Raw genomic sequence first — 22,576 nt, 5'->3', positions numbered from 1 at the left:
ATCGGTTCTATATTGTAGACAAGGCTTCCCGTGTATGTCGGCCACTACCCTGTTGGAACCACCACACAGAACTTGCGACATTACTATCAGGTAAGTACACTCGAGGCTGTAAATGATATATGGGGACGTTCAGAACAGCGTTCAAAGAACATTATGGGGCCGGAGTTTCTTCACAGCATAATGGTGCTAGGAATGCTCATTGCGAACCGCTCCGAACACTTGCATGAATACGTTTTCTTGTACTACGATTACTCGTTTCGGTGCGTAAATTGCCTTCGGGACACGAGGAAACGTACAGGTGCGGGCACAGGAAAATCGAGCGCGCTATGTCCATCTAATACAGTTTACTCCCAGCAGGTTAAGTGGGCAACGTCCAAAAGCGGGGGAGGGGTGGGGTGGGGGTAGGAGGTTGAGGAGACAGAGGGAGATGGAAAAAAAAATATGGCCGATTTGAATAGTTTATCAAATACGCTTATCCCTGCTATACCTTTCATGCATACACTTCAGCGATTTACACTCTCTCCAAAATCTTCCCTCAGCTCACGCAAGAGGTGGCCAGCAGTCACAAAGACAAACAGCGCCGGCGGATGCGCGGTTGCCGAGAAAATCTCGTTCAAATATCCTTGTCGCAGCTTGATTTTTCGCGAGCCTCTCAGCAGCGTGTACCTTTCTGGCAGCAGCCTTCGCTTGCAGTCGAACATCCCGTTGCCCTGGAGTTTCTACCGCACTTTTATTTATTTATTTATTTATTTCAAGTACCCTCAGCGCCGTTGGCATTAGAGAGGGGAGTGGTTACAGGCATAAATAGAAATTAAATAAACAAAATGGACCAATTGTCGAAAGGTTACAGATGTGGTTAATCATACAATGTTAGCTAAGGCGTCCTTGAAAAGCTGATGATCTTGGATGGTTGCTGTTGGTGCCGGAAGGTGATTCGATTCCACTCTGCTGCAGTGCAAATTCCACGCCGACGTGCAGTGTCTTGAGCCGTTTCGTGAGCACGCTCGGCACGTTTCCTCATTCTTCAGTTCAGTCGTTCCGTCGTGTCCGACTCTTCGTGACCCATGGACCATGTCACGCCACGCTTTCCGGTCTCTCACTATCTTCCTCACATCACATAACTTCATCTGTAGTGCCTCGAGGATGGCATCTAACCATCGCGTTCGCTGCCAACTGGCCATAGGGTTTTCTTGGCAGGAAATACTGGAGTGGGTTGCCATTACCTTGTCCTTAGTGCTTCTAAATTCTTGCACCGTTTAGCTGCAACACCAGATTCAGTAGACTCACGTTCCCGCAGCCTTTGTAATCGTTGTGCTTCAGCACGTCGAGCCCTTTGAACCTGCGCCGCAATGCCAGATGGACCGGCTTCGTTCATTGCGACGCGAAGCAAACGCACACACGCTTGTGCAACGCTGCCCTGGGACGGCCGCCACGTCCGCAAATGACACGCCCCTCTCTCCCTGTCTTACTCTCTAACTGGGTGCATCATGCTGTCGCTCCGCCCCTTAGTGTTAGATCGCGGGATGTAGGCGTCGCCACTTTCCTTTCCTCCTCTCATGTTCACGGAGAGATGGATGGAAAGAGAGAGAGAGAGAAGCTTCTACTAAAGCTCCACGGCTGCTCCACCTCCTCAGTGCTGAGACGCGCGCGTAGCCACCTTCTCTTTCTCCGTTTCAAGTTCACGAAGAGAGAGAAAGAGAGAAAGTGAGCGGCTTCGGATAGACCCCGGCGAAATCCGTGATTGCTGCTAGTAGTGCTACGCACTAAAATCTTGATTTCAACGTTGTATTATGCGACCAGTACGTCTTGAGCCGGAATCAGCATAGTGAACTGGTCCGGAAGCTGGTCCAGCGCTAGCCAAGGCCATCACGTTGGGAGAAAAGCGTATGGTAAATGAAGAGACTGAGTGGCAATAGGGCAGTAGAAACGACAATGTTATAAATGAGCACAGGGTTCAGGACAATTGAATAGTGGCATTAGAAGTAGAGGATACTCGCTTTAGCTCGATGTTTCACTTCAACAGACACCACAGTTTTGGAGAACCTCTTTTTGCCGTAATTATGCACTGACTAGCTGTGAGGTGAGCACGATATAATGCTTACCGCTAGCATTCCTGTGCTTGTGCAGAAAACTAAATATAATGCATTTTAAATGTTTGGCGACTGGAGTGAGAAGTGGCAGATGTCGATAAGTTTCAAGAAAACTGCTTCTATGACGTTTGCGAACAAACTAGAACGACTAACAATAAACTCAATACTCTAACATAGGTAAATTGGTTTAAATGTTTAGGAGCAACGTTTACGCCAAAACTAAAGTGGCACAGGCATATAGAAATATTTTGCACAAAAGCGCGGAGAAAACTGGGTTTTCTGAAACGCAGCTTGAAAATTGGCCTAAAAGAGCACAAGATTAAAGTGTATAAATGTTTGGCTGGACCACTCTTTGAATATGTATCGGCCGTTTGGTCACCCTATGATCTACACAATATAAAAGTGCTTAAATAAAAGCAATCGGATCTATTTATCGCTCACGACACATACCACCTCTTATCTCTTCCCTCTTTAGCTGACAGACGCATTCATGACTTCATCATTTTCTTCCACAAGATTATACATGATACTTTAGCTGTACAAGCACCCATTCCCTTCTCCAATTTCTGCGCAACGCACGTGACGCAGTATCTCACTCAATTTAATTCAATTGGAAGCATCAGTTGACTCTTATAAATACTCTTTTTTTGTGCACTATAGAAATGTAGAATTCACTGGATGGTTCCTTTGGTGCAGTGCCGCATGCAGATTTTGCCAATAAACTGCAAAATTATATGTGATAGCTTTTTCCCCACTTTTGTAACAGACCCTTTTATATCCAATGCATGACTGTATTTATTTTCTTTGCTTTCCTTTGCACACTTGTTGCTACATTGTGATTGCCTATGTACCCACTCACGTAATGTCTCCCCCTGCGAGACATTATACTTAAATAAATAATAAATAAATAAATAACCACTATCAACTTCATCATCAGCCTGGCTGCACCAAGGGCAAATGCGCCTGGCGTGCCCTTCCAATTTACCCGGTCCTGTGCTAGCTGCATCTGCTTAACCAAGGTAGACTTCTTAATCTCACGCGTCCTGCTAACTTTCTGCCGCCCCCTGCCTTCCCTTCCAATCTAGTCTGCAGAAATGGGTGTCACCAAAAAAGGGTCTGCCAGTATAGTCTATGAATAGAAGCGATGTCAATGAACGCATACTATCTTGACGTCAATAATATTGTTGGTGCTTCAAAGCGGTGTCTGCCATAAGCATATTCCTCACTTAGCTATTATAGCCTGGAAATGTGGACTACAAACCAGGCCGCTCAATGAATGAATGCGTTTCAGTGTACTAGCAGAGGTAATTTACCTCAGGGTGTGATTTATACTTTAACGTGCAATTAAAATGGTACACACTTATCGGTATGAGAAATGCTAAATCAGTTTTAAACCTTCCAATATTAAGAAATAGGCTACTACTAGTAAGGGACAGTAGTGACGGTACACCGTTCCTAGGTAGGATATCTGACCCTGCTGTGCCTACACGAGTAATTAAACGACAGACAAAGAAAGAAACTCGAATGTGTAAGGCACCGCGGACTCAAGGTACGGACATCCTTTTATCGATGTGCTGGGGTGTTCTAGGCGCGCGCTATTTGTAAATAGCAAGTGTATAAAAGTAAAATAAAAATGACTTAGTATAGCTCATAGGTCAGAGTAAAGGCTCAATATGAAGTAAATTTACTATGCATGCTGCATGCTATCGGAAGGCTTCTCAGTGAGTGTGGGTAATTGGAACCTTCCTAGGCTTGGATAGAGGGATTGTTTTAAGAGCGAAGGCTGGTATATTTGTTAATTGTGGGTATAACAGCTTACGGTTCAGTGATGCGTTTTCTGGACACAACGGGACTGAAAAGAAGCCGTGTTCAGGAAGAGTTTCAGCAAGATGATGCTTGAGCTGGGATTAATATGCTAAAAAAACTCGGACAAAACACACGATGACCAGAACTAGGCCGTAGCGTGTACTTTAGACTAACGGCATTGATACCGAATGTCAAATTCAAATAAATGTTAAATACCGAAGAAAGGAACGGTCAAACGTTTCGTTTACTTGGTCAGAGATCCGCTAAAGTGAAACCTACAGGGGAAAAAAAAGAGTAAAAACATTGACAAATGTGTGCTGCCTTTTGATTTTTGTATTGATATATTCGAAGTCTTTAAGATGCTTTGGGTGATTTTTTTTTTCGCAGATGGAAAAAAAATTACGTCAGAACTGAGAACACTAGCGCAACGCAGCGTAACCTCAAACTGCAGTACACCGGCCCCGGTGCTACGAGTCAGAAATGCTAGCAGAGCGGTACAGAATACACATCCTGAGATACACAGCGAAATCACTAGATTATGTGAAATAACGAGTGAAGGAACCGCAACCTCATGTATACTAGCGAGAGATATTTTCACACAAACACAAAGAAAATCTGCAAATAAAAAGTGATATTTCGACGATATCTTGCCATCGATTATTGCAGGCCTGATAAAGATGATCAGCAAGGAGGTGGCAGAACGTTGCCGCCAAACAATGCGCAAAGCGAAAATCATGCGCTCTATGTGCTTGAAGCCGAATATTGAGATTGAGGTGTTTCTGAACCAAACGTGTTGCAGTGCGCTGTTGACACATGCACAAAAAAAGAAAATAAAAAGGAACTGTGCAGCGTATACTTCTGAATGTGAGTCATAAAACCAGTGAACCGCGTTCTCTAGATCATATATATAGTGTGTGGAGGTGACTTTCACAATGTTCGCAAAATAAGCCCTGATTGGTTCGTAACTCAATGAGTCCATGAAAACTCATTGTTCTTACGTTACTCCTCAAAGATGGGCGAAGCTGTTTTCATTGTTACGTAACTCGCACATCAATTATACCAGCGTGTGCTCGATGCCTTCTTCCGATGTCACTTATCATCTCGAAAACGTCTTGTTGCTCACACCTAACGTAACCTCAATGTATGTTTTGCAAAGCAAACAGGCAGCAGTGAGGTAGTCATATGCGACTGAAGCCCAGCACAATAAAAGTTTACCGTCAGTTTTCCCAAATTCACACCGGGCAGGATTCCTGAAAGGCTGCGTGGATGATCAATGATTCTTTCACATCCTGTTTTTTCACTGCCTCTTACATAATGTTTGAATTATGTTTGCTGTGCACCTCCGGTGAAAAATCCTAAAGCCGTTCGCTTCTTTAGATATATAATTCATTAAGCAAAAATACTCAGCCCTGATGCGAATGATTATTTCTAAAATCAAGGCTGCGTAAAGTTTCCTAGAAGTGAATACTTATTTGTGAGATATAGGTGGCTATCCCGATTACTGGCAGGATATCAGACCCACCCACGAGGCGTAATAATTCTGATTTTTCCTCACAGAAGTGTATATTGTGTCGATAAGCAACATCGGGAGCGACAGTGTGGGTATAATCGGGTTTATAGTGACAGTCCCAAACAACCAAGAAAAGTCAGCTCTGAAGAACGACGAGCGATGTGTAAATTCTGCGTCTTCCAGAAAGCACCATCGTGCCACACCCGCTTTGAATTAAATACTCTTCTAAATGTTCCTTATCTCTGTATTTCCTTATTGTTTATTTATTTTGTCATTAACGACCGAAACTAATGAAAGCACAAAAATGTTCGCCTTCCAGTGCGACCCATCGCAACCAGGAAATAATAATGTAATGATTATTGCGGGGCTTAAGTATTCATTCAGAGTTTGAACCTGGAGCTGAAGTCTCAAATCATGTGCTCCCACAGGCTGCCATTAGGACCGTCATCATAAGAATATGCGGCACACAGAAAGAAATCATCCACCAATAGCATCTGACCTACCCTGTTCTTCTCAGAGAGGCGGTATTGCCATCCGCCCAAATATTCTAATCTCGTCTCATTGCTGCGGTCTTCGTTAACGCATTTCCTTTACTGGCATGCCTTATGAAGTTTTAAAATCCTCACAAACATGTTACGATCCTTCCTTTCAATCCTGCGCTGGTCCTAATGTACGCGAAAACATGTATTACTATGCATGCGTTGTTTTCGTACGCAGCGAGCAACGAAAGTTGTTTGGAAAATTTGCCGTGGAGCAAAAATGTAGGCATCTCATGTGTCTTGTAGTACCGCAACAGCGAACGAGCTGCACACAAGGGAATTTCTCGTGGAAGGGAGAAAGCGGGATTTCCAAAACTCATTGTATGCTAGCTAAATTCTTACTTTATGAAAAGGCGGCAATTGTCGAATTAGAAGTCTATATTTATGCAAGGGCTGCATCGTATAAAATCAGGAGCACAGAAAGTTGCAAAGGCATTGGGCCTTACTAAGGGGCATCTTTAGTTTATCCAAGAGATTATCAGAAACTGAGAGGAGATAAACGCAAGTCCAGCAGGTTGGCAAAGACTTTTCGAAGAAGCGTGGCACGGCTGTAGGCTGTTGTTCACCGATCGCTTGTGACTCACTCTGGTATAAAGAAGTTGGGGCGCGTTTTTTGAATCTTCATGCTACAAACGTCGTGGGAGAGTAGCGCAATATGTGTATAAAATGTAAGGCTGAAATGACTGCACTTCTTTTTTTCAGGTGTATCGAGCCGGAGAGTTTGTCATGTATGACCAAGGCGCCTCAGAAAATCTCCGTCGGTATAACCAGGCAAGATAATATTCCTTATATTTTTGTTTTTGGTTTCAAATGAGGATCCGTGATGATCGTATTAGTGCCACCTGCCATATTTTGTAGGAGCGAGTTGGCGGACTTGTTAGACCTGCATTGTGAAGGGACAGCGACACAAGAAAACGAGGAGTGACACACAGAGGTGCTATGTGTGTCCTGTGTGCATGTACCCTTCCTCGGTTTTTTTGTGTCGCGCCAATTGCACTGTTCCTTCACATGCCAAAGTTTCTAAAATGTCTTTCATCTTCTACAATTTGTTTATAACGCATAATATGTTTATTATTCAGGAACACAGTAAATTTTATTGGCTATAAGGAAGAGAAGTATACAGGGTATTTAAAAATTTTCAGCAAAGATTTGTCTCTTAAAATGTTTGGTAAACACTGAAGCTCCGTCGTTAGTATAGGATGCGACGGCGTTAATACTTCAGTTTGTGGGTTATCGACCCTCGCTCTCGTACATGTACTTTGATATCCTTGACACATACTCATCAGGATACAGTCGTGAGCAAACAAGTTGTGAGAAAGATTGCCCGACAATGATAGTAGGGCGGTTTCAAGAACATCTTATGAACATGCCGCAAGGCCTCCGAGTTCTGGTCGTAATTTGGTTCCAAGGGTCCCGACTGATGTCCTTCCCGCCTTGCTAACGTCGACTCGTGACGTTACATAACCGGCCAACCAAATAGCCATATACCATGTGGCAACTGACACGTGCAGGCGTGCCCTCCATTTTTCAGTCACGGCACACACACAGACAAACCCGCCATTGGAGCTTCTGTAGAACATACTTTAGCGCTCTTGGGTTAGAACAGGGGAAGGTACTTCAGCGCAGTTCCTGCTGGTTGGTGATAAGGGCGGACAGTGTTAACTAACTGAACAGGACACAGATGACTAATTGATTAAAATTCATAGCTTGATCTCAGGCCGCGTGAACAAAGGCCAAATTTTAATTCTTTCAAAATTAAAGGTGAGCGCAGCGGGGCGAAATTTGTAATTCAACATTGTCCTTCGCGGTTTGGAACGCTTAAAAATATGCCTCTAGAAGCTCTTAAAGCCAGCCTCCCTTCTCTGCAAGTTGATTAAACGGCACCGCTTCAATGAAATGGCTGCACCATTTATGTTGTTTAGGGCGCAAAGGCGCTTACTTGGTTTCTGTGACTACTCCTGTCCAAACGATGGACGCAATTTTAGCAGTGTGCACTGGAGTAAAGCTAACATAGCGTACTACGAAACGATTATTTTTTGCTTGAATATTTTGAAGCATGATGCCGATTTAGCAATTTCATTCACAGCTTTGAGTTATTTTGCGATATAATGGTACACCCTGAAAACAAAAATAAAACGTCATTTATACCTTTACCGTAGTTATACCTTTCGGAGTTTCAGTCTGCCCGGCAAATTATCCGCCTTGTCGTACAATCCGCGTGCATAGACCTCCCGAGTGAATATTTCGCGGCTTTGAAGGAAAATGCGTCTTGAGAGGTATGAAGCAGAATGCACACGACAACCTATAGAAAATAGACGAAACTTCTTTGTACTTTGTTTCATTTTGTTCGCCTATGTACTTTTTCATTCCTCCTTTATTTTGCCTATATAAGCTGCATGTGGCACGAAAGTCACAGTTAGCAAATCAATTTTTTTTTTCGAAGAGGAGGGGGGCGATAATTTCGAACCCATAAGTGCATCTTTTTTTGATAAGCTATTTTATTCTCATTCTCATTGTAAACCAACAGAGTTTACGCAGATTACGCAGACAAGTTCATTTACGTATTACAATATCCGGTTGAAGCTTTTCTTACGTGCGTTTGCCGTCAGCTTCTGCGTATAATGTTTTGACTTAAAAATAAAGTGCAGGCTAAATATCATTCGTTAGCTACGTAGGGGTAATCAGGCGCCCAGTTAAGCAGGTATATCCACATAGGCACAAACGGATAAGAAGGTAGCAAGTCTGCTCTGGCTAAGTACATTCTGTATGATTCAGGTGGGTTGTAAGTTGGGCACTCCGGAATGATGGAGATGATGATGTACGTGCTTATGATAAACTCGCTGCACCGTCGTGCTAGAAGCCGTTCAGTTATTCAGGCTGTTCATCGGTCAGTTCAGGCTGAAACATTTTTTTTGTACTTTGTTTCTAGTTTCCAGTTTTTCCTGTTCTCCAATGCGTGACCCAGATATCCATCCACTGTCCGTTGCCTGTTTATCTTTTTCTGCTATCGCCTTTGAATCCATTGTAGCTGTCTACCTAAACATGTATTTATTTAGTCCCTATGTATAGGAATTTTGTAGAATATGTACCACAGGTTGTTATTTTAGTTGTAAATGCTCATCTCTCATCCCCTTTTCGGAGTCTTTGAGATTTTCAAACTAAAATAAAAATATAAAAATGTAAAAAATAACTGGCCAAAAACGCTAATATTTATCCACCCTTCTCTAAACTGATTCCTTTAATCGGTTTTACTTTATAACTGCTCACAGCCTACTCCTCCAGCCTACCCTCTGGAACGCATCACAGTGCCAATCGCTCTCTTCTCGTCGGAAGGCGATCATGTGGCGAACTCCCGCGATGTGGCCGACCTGGTTGTCAGACTGGGACCAAGGGTTGTACAGCATCACGTGGTAGCTATGCGAACTTTCCGCCATGCGGACTTTACTATAGGATACCGGGCAAACGATTTATTGCACAACATTGCTATACGAATCATGCGTCAGTATGCAAGCGGTGGCCGTTGAGATCGGAATCTGTTTCCACTGAATAAAAATGTCACGGTCAATATTTGGTGCATTTGGTGAGAATGAAAGTGGGGTTGTTGTTTGTTTTTTTCCGGAGGGGTACGTTTGAAGTTGAGTTTCAGTGGTCGATTGCGCTGGCGTACCTAATTTCTATTCTAGTGCTTGGCACCGTCTCATAAGCAGTAACTCAAGTGTGGCTTGACCCACCCCCTACCGTTCCCAATGGTTCAACGGAAGCGGGGTTTTGTTCCTGTGGACTGATTCATAATATTGCCATAGCAGAAATGTGTTTTGCTTATTCATTATATTTAACTCACGTAGTACCGTTTGTAGCCCGTCATTGAATTTGTAACCCCTTCATGTAATTACCCATCTTTAGCAGCTATCCATGCAATGCAATGATGATCGGCGATGAGCGATGACAATGTACCCGTGAGAGTTGTACTCAGCGTTCCTCAACAGTGTTTGGGATTTTTAAGGCAAAAGCCTGTCTTGTGTCATGCTTCGTGTGGCCAGAAATTCGTCAGACACTGTAACCATGATTATTCGTCAGACACTGTAACCATGATTATGACTAATTACGACTGTGCCTATAACTGCGGATATTTATGACTATGAGAGCCATGACAAACAAAGAATATGACTGACTATGGCTAACTATGAATATGACTGCCATTGACTCCTAATAATAAAATTATAATTATTACAATAATTAGTCATTAGTCATGGTTAGTTATACCACAGCCGCTCAATGGAGCCTCCATTGAGCGGCCGTGGTTATACGTATTGTCAACGCAATGCATCTCTCCTTCCTGAAACGCTATCAAGGACCCAAGGACCCATGGCGCCTTCCCATGTATTATCGTGATAACACCGCAAGACTGAGATGCACCTTGTCACCTTGTCTTGTATCCTCATTGAAGTAAAAAAAAGGACAATTAAGGTCGTTCTTATTGTCTGCAGTCGTCAACAACAAAAACAACAAATGAAGTGAAAGAAGTTAGATGTAAGCAGTGCATAATTTCACAGAAGATTCGTGATTTCCACATAAATCTGAGACAGCCTGTTGAAAATGACAAGACGAAAGCACAGCCTCTGAGACGATAGAGCCCTTTCTACCAGGATAGCGAGAAGCTTGAAACCCTCATCTGAGGACTGCACCAAATCGGTTCCACAGCCGCTTCCACTCTTAAAGTGTCAGGAGCAAGGAACGGCACTGTCATCAGGATGGTAGCGTTTAGGTAGTTTTTGTGGAAAGTGGTCTAAACTTTGGTATCATGCTAAAACCGGCACTTTGTAGTATATGATGTAACGGGCCATGCGTTATGCGCTACAGACCAGAAGACAAAGTGAATGTTGTACGCTAGTATAGAGCTTGAGACGACTGACAGTTGACACGGTGCCTCTAACATACCGTTTCTCCGGAAGGCCTTGACTGTAACCTAAATCTTAAATTGAAACATGTGTGTCTCTATAGCCCGAATTCCACACTCCGTAACATAGGCATATTATAACTTGTTTGCAATTTGAATACTGAGTTCCGTGGCAATAAAATGAACCAAAAAAGTAGCTATATAATTTCAATTTGTCCTCCCACCGATTCCAAAACACAAAAAAGCCATATAACTATGGTTTTTAGAAAGAACAGTTGAGTTGCCGCATATTTCTGTTTTGAGGTGCCCAGAACGGACGTTTTAAACTGTAATCCTGAGACGTCATATTACATAACGCTAACTCAATGTCAGAGTAACTGGTTTCCTGAAGTTAGCACCCTCGCAGAGGTGGCATAGTGATTTGATGACCAGAACGCTCTTCACATTGAACCACGGGGTACAATAAAACTGGTCCTGCGCTCATAAATTCCTGGCTTGGGGAATTTTCATTTATTTTGTATGTTGTGTATATCCATCGCGTGGGAGGTAAAAATAGGACATAATACTGTACACATGCGAGAGCTTTGCTGGTAGAGTAGAACTGCAAAGTGCATGTGCACCTGCTTGAATACTGTGAACCCGTTAAGTCCACCAAGCGCTTTCTTTCGGATTTTCAATATCAGGCGTTCAGCTCGTCCTTACAAAGATCAGCACTGTATGTGGGGACTTCCACATCACAAATATCTTCGTACTGACGCACGCAATCTTGAGGTACCGATGTCACGGCTGCCTTTGTTACCCACAACAGGCATACTGCAAACAGAAACAAAATATCAGTGCGATCATTTATGTTGGTCATACTCGATGAGGAATTAAAATGCCGATCAAATTCAGTAAGCGATGGAATTCACTAGGTTCTACATGAACACACAGATTGACGAGAGGATGAACATTTATCTCTTATAAACACCCATTCATTCTAGCTGCTGCCGTGGAGTTGAAGGCAATTTCGAAGTGCACTGGGTAGTTACAATAATATTTTGCAAGCTTTGGATCAAAAGCAAATTTATACTCTCCAGTCACAGCATGTTCCATCGAATATACTTCTGCTCAATTATTTTATTGCCAAAGCAATACTACTCTAGTTTTCGAGCCTTCAGCGTGGCGCGGCCGCACCCACGTGATGCTGTGACGTCACACCCCACGTGAAACTAGGGTGGGAGCTGGGCTACCAACTCAAGCGGTCGGAGTAGCGCGGCCGCACCCACGTGACGCTGTGACGTCACACTCCAAGTGGCTCTATACTTCGTTTTATACATCAAGTGCAACACTGCCAAAGCTTGAGCTATTGTTTGAGCTCCCCGCATCAGCGATGAAAAACAGTGCCTGCTCTTGACGAGAGGAAATAATAGTTGCTTTGTCGGCAAGCTTAATACATCTTACATTTGTCATCACATCCATGAAAAAGCACTTTTTTTTTTTAGGGAAAAAAGATTAGATTCGGTGAATTTATATGTTTTGTTTGTCGTTTTCGTTCGTGTCGGGCTTTCGCTGCCCCTTAACACTGCCAGCGGTGCCCTACACGCTGCGCAACGCAATGGCTTCGACTGCCTCTTCGGAGCAGATTTTTTCTATAAGATCCGCACTGCGAAGATGTCCAGGCACGCGAAGCAATTTATTGCAAACATGTATGCTCGGAATAGAGCCTGTTTCCGCAGGAACAACTCGGCCACGAAACGAGCGCGTAGTGATACGCCTCATTTTTTTTTTCTTCCGGCCTACTTGCGTAGCTTTCGCTGCGTTGCACCTGATGTATGAAACGGAGTATAGGGTGAGATCTGGGTTACCAACTCAAGCGGTAGGCGTAGCGTGGTCGCAGCCACGGCGCAACGCGTGACGTCACACCCCACGTGACACAAAAGCGGTCGGTGTGGCGCGCTAGAGGCGCAGCTGGTGCTCACGTGATACGTGACGTCAGGCGCGTTCATACGGCTTGGTTAAAGCGGGGTTTTATATGAGGGCTGAGGAAGAAAAAGAGAAGAACGCTTGGTCACCCACAGCTAATGCTCTCGCTCAATAGTTGTTTCAGCAGCGTTTTAACACTTGTAATTTTTTAACGAAATGCACGCAGCCTTTTCTGTGCTGTTACATTTTTCATTATCATTCTTGACGCCACACTTAATAGTTCCTTGAGCTTGATATCAACATTTTTCCTTTAACCACCAAGCTTCGCCTACAGGAGTGAGTACAGCCAATGAGTAATGTGACGAAGGTTGTAAGATTATGTTATTTCGTTCACACACACGCGCGCACGCAAGAACGAACGAACGAACGAATTAACAAGAAAATTACTTACCGTCGCCTTCAAATGGGACATTTGTTGAAATTAAGCAATTTTTGTTGTTGAAGTACAAAAACTTCACAAGGTGAGGGTGGTCAGTGTCTGAAGAAAGAAACCCCGCAGATCAGGCCACCCCTCCCCAAACACTTAGGGCAATCGAACATAACTGAAACAATATTGGCCAGATTAATTTTGTGTTATTTCTGCTTTGTTCGTACAATTTTGTGCAGACTAATGAACAGTGCCGCCAAGAGTAGCAGTTTTGTCAACGTCTAAAATAACCTCGGCTCCATGTTTGCAACAAAGGTATTGTGACGACAGATAAGATAAAAACAGATAAATATAGAAACTCTGTTCAAAGGTGTCACGAGGAGCAACTGGTGGTTTATGAGCGGACTTGCCAATTGCTCCAGGGGACTACAAAGGCGACGTTTCCACAATTTATGTCATTAAACACGTACTGGAGAGATGGCGCTCTTACTTCCGGTTTGTCACTCTGAAAGTTAAGGACAAGTTAGCCTCATTAAAGCAGATTGTTATACCTGATAGCCCTGATTGCAGTTCTTCCTTTTAGTTCTTTCAAGAAATTTCTTGAAACTGAATAAAAACTTGCCAGACACTACTCATTACTACGTAATAGTACGCTTCACGGTAACTGTTTTCCAACGCTCACCTTCACAGGGCTAATGGTGCCCTCTTGAACACTTTTACCTGCTCATGTTGAGGTGGTGTTTAAAGTATTGCAAAACAGGCAGTGTTTCGTTGGAGATGTTTCTTCTAGGTATAGTTAACATCGCGGCACAGGCTGATGTAACGAAAATCACGGAAAACTTAGGGAAACAAATAAAATCTGCTTTTGAGGCAAGATGTGACAGCAATAATAATTACCATCGGATTTTGGAGCTGCGCACGGCAACACGAATACTGTTCCATCTTTCGCAATCGTGATAACCATGCAAAACACCACACAGCCTTTATACAAGCCGTCGGCTGTATTTGTAGCTCCTTGACAGCGGACGTACTGTCACGTGAGCACACGGCCAATCCTAGTCGCCTGCTTCCGACTCCCCTGCCGAGGAGCCGTGGCCACATGCGTCTACTGATGACGTGTACCAGACGTCATACCTCCGCCGTCCGCTCAACGACCACTGCTTGAACAGGCGCCTCTCGGGAGTTTTCGGCCACGTCGCCACCGACGGCAACGGTAACGACGGCGAATATTTTGCGCCATGAGAAGATTATACTATAGCGCAATATATATGCAGCTCCTGCATAGCTCATGCACCGTGTGGCGGTGAGTACAAATTTTTCCTGACATCAGTTGCATAAAAAAAGGTTACAGCATGCGAGGATATGGCAAGGTCATGGATATTAAAGTACACTGTTGCGCTTGGCTTCGAGATAGACCGAAATTCTGTGCTGTAGTGCTCTTTTCGAAGGAAATTACGTTGTGTAGCATGTGACGCCTTAAATGCCGAAGCTTTATGTGTGTCTTAGAGATGTTTTAGAAGGTGACACGAGATCAACCCTAGTATTTAAACGACCGCTAACTCGCGCGCTGAAAGCCATTCAAATCTCGCTCAAGTTATAACGCGAAAACTACGACCGACATTTGGTCTTGTGACCTTCAGCTCAACCTCCTAACACCAGAGCGATGCAGCTAATTTGACGAACGCTTTTGGGTGAAAATCACCGAAGAGAATGCGACATCAGGTTTTCTACGCTACTCAATAATAATGAAATGAGGAGAAGAGATTCGCTCGTCCCATTGGCTGCTGCAGGATACCTGCACAATGTTCCCGAAAAGAAGCAGTCAGGATAACCGAGACATATCCTCCTTCATGCAGCCTCCTTTCAAATTATATGTGGATGTATAAGGGAATAGGTCTATTATTTCGAGCTCTCCCCGAAGTAGGCGAGCAGCGCACGCCAGAGAGCCGATGTTTTGTGTCGACCCAATGCGCTCTCGAACAACATGTCCCGCAAACGTCTTCCAGACGTCTTCAGCCTAAGTGCCTCACATGCAGCCTCGATTCTAAGCTCGATCCCCTTCACCGCGGTACTGCTAATATCCTAATATCGCAAGTAGCCCATGGTGGCTCTTGCATATTGCCGAATACTAGTCATTGTACAGGGGAATAATATACGTATACATGTGATCCTTGGTTCTGATGATTCACTGGACGGCGATCTATAGTACTGGAGTTTGTAAAGGCATTAAATATTATGAATTTACTTTAAATAACTCTTCGAACTTGAATTCAACCAACAGGCTGTCAAGGGCAGAAACGTTAGATCATGGAAGCACTTGGAGGTCAATGACACCTGTAGTACTAGAGGCAGCTGTATTTCTCGAACTGCATATGAGGTAAGAAAGGGCTATAGAGGACAGATAAACAGCTATAAAAATACCTCCCGAGTTTTGTGACACTATACAAACCACCCTGGCCTCCTTCCTTACTACATACTAACTTAAGAAGCAAATACCACTTGTTGGTGAACGAAACATCGAGCCATAACCGGCTTTCAGGATTGGAACAGCCGAGAGCCCAGCCTATGAAAATTGTGACTGTGAAGAGACAATCGAGCATCTCTTATGTGAGTGCCCTGAATTTGTGAGTGAAAGACATAAGCTGCTTTGTGCGTTGGACCACCTCGATCCTCGCCCTTTAACGGCGGATAAGATCCTTGGTGCGTGGCCACGACAGTCGACCGGCTTTAAGGCATACAGGACACTGTTTAGTTTTCCAACAGCCACCGGCTTGTGTGATAAATTCTGGCTGTACTGCACGTCCCATTTCTATTCCCCTTTTTAATCCCCTTATTCCCTTTTCCCAATGTAGGATAGCCAACCGGAGGCATTTCTGGTTAACATCCCTGCCTTCCATCCTCATCCGTATCTATGTAGTAAGCATCACATCAGGTCTGAAAACTCGGGTTGAAAGCCTGATCGCGTGCTCCCCATTTCTTTTTCTGGGGATATTTATGCACACAGGAAGAGCAAATCGACTCGCCATTGTCCACTATGGTGACTGCAGTATCAGGCATTGGACCAGGAAAGTATTCGATCAAGCGGGTTCCCCTGAAAGAAGCAAATGCAATTAAATATGAATCAAATGAGATGTGACAACATTACAAAATATTCGTTACACGACAAGCTATGAAGCTCCAGCTATATATTTATAGCTGGGCTGGAGCTCAGCTCCGGGTCACCCGTACATATATATATATATATATATATATATATATATATATATATATATATATATATATATATATATATATATATATATATATATATATATATATATATATATATATATATATATATAAGCCCATATGTGCGCATCCGTACCGCTCGAAGCTGCACCGCGTGTAATGTTACAACCCACCACCCCTTCCCCGGCTATTGCTCGGTAGGTAGGGCGCTCGACTTCTGTGCCTAAGATGCGGGATCGAAATCGGCCACGGCGGCCGCTTTTTGATGGAGGCGAAAAGCAAGGCGTTCGTGTGCTTTCCGATGTCAGTGTACGTTAAGGAACCTCAGGCTGTCTGAACTTCTGAAGCCCTCTACAGCGGCTTCGCAAACCCTGAGGGACGTCAATTACGTCGAAGTCATAAAACCGGACCAGGCCAAGAATCCGACGTTTGGTTGATCAAAATGAATAGAAGAAACAGTTTCCCGCGTACTTTCGAGATCCTCGGTGACCTTTGAGGCTCCAAGCATAGACGGCCCGCTTTCCCGGTTCGTAGGCTATCCGATGAGCAGTGAGGCACTCCAGGCCGGGGTCATTACTAGAGCTGAATACAGCAACAGCGTCCCGGAACAAGGCGGCTGTCTGCGCAGCGTATAAGACAGTGATGAATATTAGACCGAACGGAGTCAACTGATTACGTTCATTGGAAGCAAACAAGGCATGAGTGTCGCCTGAATTCTTACCTTAACCAATTTGTTCTCAGCTGTGTACTTGGCCAAAAAATTACATGCCCTTCATTATAAAGCCGGAAAACAAGACACTATCAAGGCAGCCATTGTAGATCGCTCCTTGCATTCATAACGGGCAAGGTATGTGAAAAGCGAGGCGAACTACTTCAGAAGGCTTAGCAGGCATGGCAAGAAATGATCAAAAATGCAGGGCAAACGCTTGTTTTTTATAGCAACTATAAGAGGTGGCAATATTTGCATGGTCATGGTTGGTTTCCAGCTTTATCAGAGGAAACTGAGCGACGTATTGTGCCCTTATTACTCTAAAGGCAACGACAGCTTGTAGGCTGAGATATGAGTTAGATTTGAACATATGCCCTAAAGATTGACTATGTGCGCAGAATGCCGCTAAGGTGGATTCAGCCGCCAGGTTGACAGACGTCCAGATGGAGACCGCTCATCTTTAAAAACAAAGCCTCTATCGATACCGACCTAGGCCTCAGTCTTCGAGAGCCTACTTATGGCCATCTTGAGCAGATTATAATAGGTTCCTGTAATTCCTCCAGGTAGTAAGCTATTTTCCTTGTTTTCTTTCCTTAGGGCCGGCAATGTCATGCGGTGAAATAATTGTATTGCTCATTTTGACTTTTTATAGCCTTCCCAGCTAACCAAAATGTGCGCGGTTTAACCAAAATGTCAGCTAACCAAAATGTGCCGCTCTCCCCCCTCTTGCTTCATTATTGATCTTTAAACTGCTGACAGCTGGGTAGCGATGCCGCTTTCACAGCATGCATGATTACGTATGGTTAAGCCTCTTGAATCATAGGTTAACTAACATCCTAAGGTGGATTTGTACCTAGTATAGAATCAAACCTCAGATTTTCTATGGAAGAGGCCCTCCCATTACTTAATTAAAGGCTTGGTAATTGATCCACTATTTCATGCTCAAATATTTCACTAATTAAATCCTTACCGCCGTCACGTTAACCGGGTCCCGATGTAGTCGGTGTTCACCGAGTGATGACACAGATGAAACAAGGGCCAACCCCAGACAGAGGGCAGTAACAGGTCGAAGCATGCTCAACGAGAGATGACTTCAATCCCGCGTTGCTTCTTCTGTGACTGAGCTGGGTTTTAAATGGCTCCCCTTTTGTACATCATGCTTTACGCTGCTCAGTGCGTTTCGTGTAGCGTATACGAGCTGCATCTGTTTCTCTCTACAGTTCCGCCCTTCGCACAGTTGAAAGTTGATTGCGATGGACAGATACGCTATTACACTTTGATTGTCTATTCTTATTTGTATAGTCCTTTTTTTGTCTCCTATATCTACGTCGATATAGTTGCTTGCATGATGCATCTGACTTCGGATCATTATCCCGCGTGGCATCTATAATCACGTCTATACTACAGCGAAAAGCAAGTCGCAATACATTTCAACTTGCGCCATTTGGAAATGGCAGTGGTCTTCTATTCCGGCGTGCTTCACAAATTTAGCCACTTATTGTTTTGCTACACCATGCTCCGCATACTCAGTCATCGCTGCCCAATATTCACCATTTATTTCGAGTACTTATGCTTCATTGGTTTTCGTTTCATATTACCTCGGGTTGTTTCTGTACATTGCTTCTTGTGATAAGCCGAAATTACAAATCACTGCATTTTATATGTGATTTATTTTTCTTGCCGATAACAGGTGCTTGTGTTGTATACTCCAGCCACACATAGGCTGGGACTCCTGGTGAAGCTCTCGTCACAGCTCTGACTCTCAATCACTTTCCATAATAGAGCATCTATTGGACCTTCAAGCCGGAAATGAAGGTGTCATTACTGTTACTCCATTGTGTTTACGTACCGCTGGTTATGAACCGTCTTTCGATAAAAGGGCATGCAATTGGAACGAACAGATGTTTTCAGTCAATCATGTATTGAGGGAAGCAATCTGTTTCTACCACAAGTACTGGCTTGCCACTCTTGCTCTCAGCAGGTAGGCAGCAAATATTTTCCATTTTTGTTGCCAAAGATTTTGGGTTCGTTATTATACCCGTAGCAATTCTCTAGCGCTCAATTTATTGAGGCTCACAAAACGAGCTGCCAGTGAAATGTCAGATGGTCCGCTGGAAAAATGATTTTGATAGGTGAGCTATTTTAGGGAAACGTAAAAAACATAAGCCACAAAGTGCGGTAAAGCGAAAAAGTAAGTTTTAATTGGGGCGGCGTCACAATCTCCTAAATGGCAAAATCTATAGCGTGACAAACCATGCCTAAAGGACTGAAAGTCAATAAATTCTCCGCTGGTAGCCCCGTGAAGGAAGCTGCACACAGCTGGTGCGCACGAGGAGCATCGAACTGAGGGCAACGAACTCGAAAGCTATGAACCGAATGCACCGATTATTCCGCAATTAGGTTTGGCACTAGTCACTAGTAATTATTACTGATGCGTATAAAGTCAAGAACGGCTTAAGAAAAATGAGACGCTAAATTATTCATGTTTACTCATATAGATATCAGCCATATCTGTTTCAAGTACATAGATTTTGGCGCATTTTCACTGCTGAAGCTTGACGTAATTGAAACCTCCGGCTCCTTGCTATTCAGTGCTCTCTTTATTGTTTGATTTTATTTACCTATTTTTTATTAGCTATTTGGAGCACACAGAAAGCCTCACCTCAAAAGAGTTATTTTTCCTGTAGAACCTTGAGTGCACATTAAGCTCTAATAGATGTTCTTCGTTCCTAAACGGACCTTTTTCCTTACAGCAATGAACGAAAAACGAAAAAGAAAAAACGAAAAAATGTTTCAATAACATACATAAACTAAACCTGCGACCCTTGAAAAGAGCGTGAGTGGGCAATACCCGTGATAGAGGATGCCTCTCAGGCAGACATTTAATTCCATGCAGAGAGCAGCACTCCTTTACAAATAAAAGCGCTGGAGCTATCAGGGCGAATCGACGAATACCTTAGTCGGTTCTCAAGTCGAGAGTGAGAGACGCTCCTCCGTTTTATCCAGTCAAATACATGCTGGCACAATGACGTCACGATTATCACGTGACTTGCAAGCCGGCGCATGTCAGCAGATTCTTCTCTGTCTGATACGTGAAGGAATTAGGTTGATGCAGATTATGACTGTTACGGAACGTGTGCACTAGAAATTTAATCAGCTCATGCAATGCAAACTGATTATGAAGCAGCATAGTGATCTTTATGAACCTGGCCTGATAAAGCGTCTTTATTGGTTGGCACTTACACCACAGGCAACATAACTTTTAAGGGACAGAACACTGGAATTAATATCTCGAATTTTTTTCGGCGCGTTGGAAAGATTGACGTCTAAAATGTTCGATTCCATAACGGCTTTGGTAGAAACATTGCAGAAAAGTTTTACCGAGAATTTTTCGATCAATGCGTTCGCCCGTATTCATATAGTCCGATGCTGGAAACCATAAACAGCGACCGCGATGACGACTAGTGGTCGACAAAAAAAAACAAATTTCACTCACGTGACAGTAATCAGACATTTTTGCGTAGAGTAACGTCCTTTTCAGTTTCGCATTCAATGCTACTACGGCACAATAACGCACGCCTTTTCAGCGAAAGTTTCAGTGGACACTGTCATCGCTTGATTCACGGAATTCCAAACACTGTGGCGCCATCTAGTGGCAGAACCTGAAAGTATGCCTCTTGCTGTGCAAAATGAGGGGTTATGCCGGCGGTTTCCCTCTAACCCGTCCAACTCGGACCACCCTTACTGTTTTCCCGTCTCCTTCATCATACCGGACTCTGTCATCACGCGGCTTAAACATGAACAAAGGGGATTGTTGCGGGACCTTGTCCCCGATATTACTCCTCCGGTCCCTTCCGGCCTCTCTCGTCCAGCCCAAGTTCTAACTCACAAGGCGCGAGCCGGTGCAGCGTACACACCGGACATCTTGAGTCAATGACGCCGAACCAAGATCAGCTGCCCCAACTGCCCTGCTGACTTCGTTGACCTGCAGCACTTGATCTGGACCTGTCCTGGCACGGCTGGCCTCCGCGCATGCAACGCATCTGCTCGCCACATTCAGTGTTACGAAGACTGGACAGCCCCCAATACCAACGCCAAGCGCAAACTTAGTGCCCTGCTAGACTTCATGTCGGAGTCTGGCACCCTCAACCTCACCTAACCCACCCCCTTCCCCTCTAGGCCTCAGGTCATCCTCATAAATAAAGGTTTTTGAATGAAGTAATGAATGAATTAATGAAATGAGGGGTGGTTTTTATTTAAGGACGCACTGGAAGGAGCTCAAAATATAGTAAATTATGACAAGCACTCCTAGAAGTAAAAGGAACAGTGCGCAGTTACGAAAATCTGCGATATTTTGCTGACATGTAGTCACGTGGTGTACTACACCGAAAGTAATTAATAGGGTTTCTTCGTTATATAGCGCCTAAATTATTTTAATCCGATTTTCAATGGCAAATTAAAATGGTAAAGCCTCCTTTCTTTGATATTGTAGTGCTCGATCTGTATTATTTGAGGCAAGATCGTTTCGTCTCCATCATAACTTCATTACATATTTTGGGCAGTGTTCTGTCTCTTTAATACCTGTTGCCTTACTGCAAATTGAAAACAGAGAAAATAAGTAGCAGAGCTAACATTAGTCTTCATGCGTTCACAGTTATGAAATACGGCCGTGGTCTCGCAGTGAGCCGTAATCTACGATGTAAGGTAATTTGCTTTTTGTTGACGTTTTTGTTTGTGAAAACGGACAGACGGCATAGGACTCTTGCAGTGAGAAAGCAGCCAGGTGATCATTTTTGTATTAGTGTTGGCCCTAATTTGAGTAATGTCAGTGGCCGTAGACCAGAGAAGGTACTTTAACAAGATATCGCTTAGAATATGTGTGCTATCTTTTTTATCAATAATAAAGACCGAATATGAAAACTTAGGTGATATCCTTGAAGCTGTGGAAAAGCTGACGCAGTACCCATTGTCATTCAGTGATTTTTATTCGTAGCGCGAAGCAGTTCAGTTGCCTGTGGTGAAACCGAAAGGTGCTAAGTTAAACAAGGCGAACAAGGCGGCGAAAGCTCAAATAATAAAGCAGTCCAACCAGTACCACGTTTTAAATATTTTTTGATAAGTAGTAGAATGTTACTCGATTTGTAGAGCAGTATTTTTGGCATACGTGATTCCGCAAATGCCCGTAGGATGTTTGTTTGTTTATGGGGTTTAACGTCCCACAGCAACTCAGGTTATGACAAACGCCGTAGTGGAGGACTTCAGAAATTTCGACCACCTGGGATTTTTTTTAACGTGCACTGACATCGCACAGCACACGAGAGCCTAGCTTTTCGCCTCCATCGAAAAGTGGCCGCCCAGGCCAGGATTCGATCCCGCATCCTTGAGCACAGCCTTCAAGTGCCCTAACGGAGCGCCAATAGAATGTGGAAGAGTGTTAGATGTACGGTGTTCTTTTCACAGAAGGC

General features: G+C 43.8%; 2 protein-coding genes across 2 annotated transcripts in view; one reads left to right on the top strand and one right to left on the bottom strand.

Moving 5' to 3' along the window:
• LOC146172667 (lipase member K-like) overlaps positions 1-9,553 on the top strand; it is a 38,228-nt gene extending 28,675 nt beyond the window's left edge. Inside the window, exons 7-9 of the mRNA XM_084583220.1 lie at positions 19-90; positions 6,648-6,716; positions 9,215-9,553. Coding sequence (XP_084439346.1) covers positions 19-90; positions 6,648-6,716; positions 9,215-9,469 — 396 coding nt within the window. The 3' untranslated portion in view covers positions 9,470-9,553. The remainder of the gene's footprint in view (positions 1-18; positions 91-6,647; positions 6,717-9,214) is intronic.
• Positions 9,554-11,521: 1,968 nt separating this feature from the next.
• LOC146172666 (uncharacterized) lies at positions 11,522-18,186 on the bottom strand. The gene is made up of 5 exons (XM_084584336.1): positions 18,082-18,186; positions 16,874-17,022; positions 16,198-16,265; positions 13,199-13,285; positions 11,522-11,655 (listed from the first exon to the last, which is right to left on the bottom strand). The coding sequence occupies exons 1-5, from the start codon at positions 18,184-18,186 to the stop codon at positions 11,522-11,524; spliced, it is 543 nt and encodes a 180-aa protein (XP_084440462.1).
• Between the last annotated feature and the right edge of the window lie 4,390 nt (positions 18,187-22,576).

Source organism: Amblyomma maculatum, chromosome 11 (assembly GCF_055883805.1).
Source record: "Amblyomma maculatum isolate TAMU_Amacu chromosome 11, ASM5588380v1, whole genome shotgun sequence".
In the NCBI taxonomy this organism is placed as follows: domain Eukaryota; kingdom Metazoa; phylum Arthropoda; class Arachnida; order Ixodida; family Ixodidae; genus Amblyomma; species Amblyomma maculatum.
The sequence above is the reverse complement of the archived record's forward strand: the minus strand, read 5'-3'. Positions and strand labels throughout refer to the sequence as shown.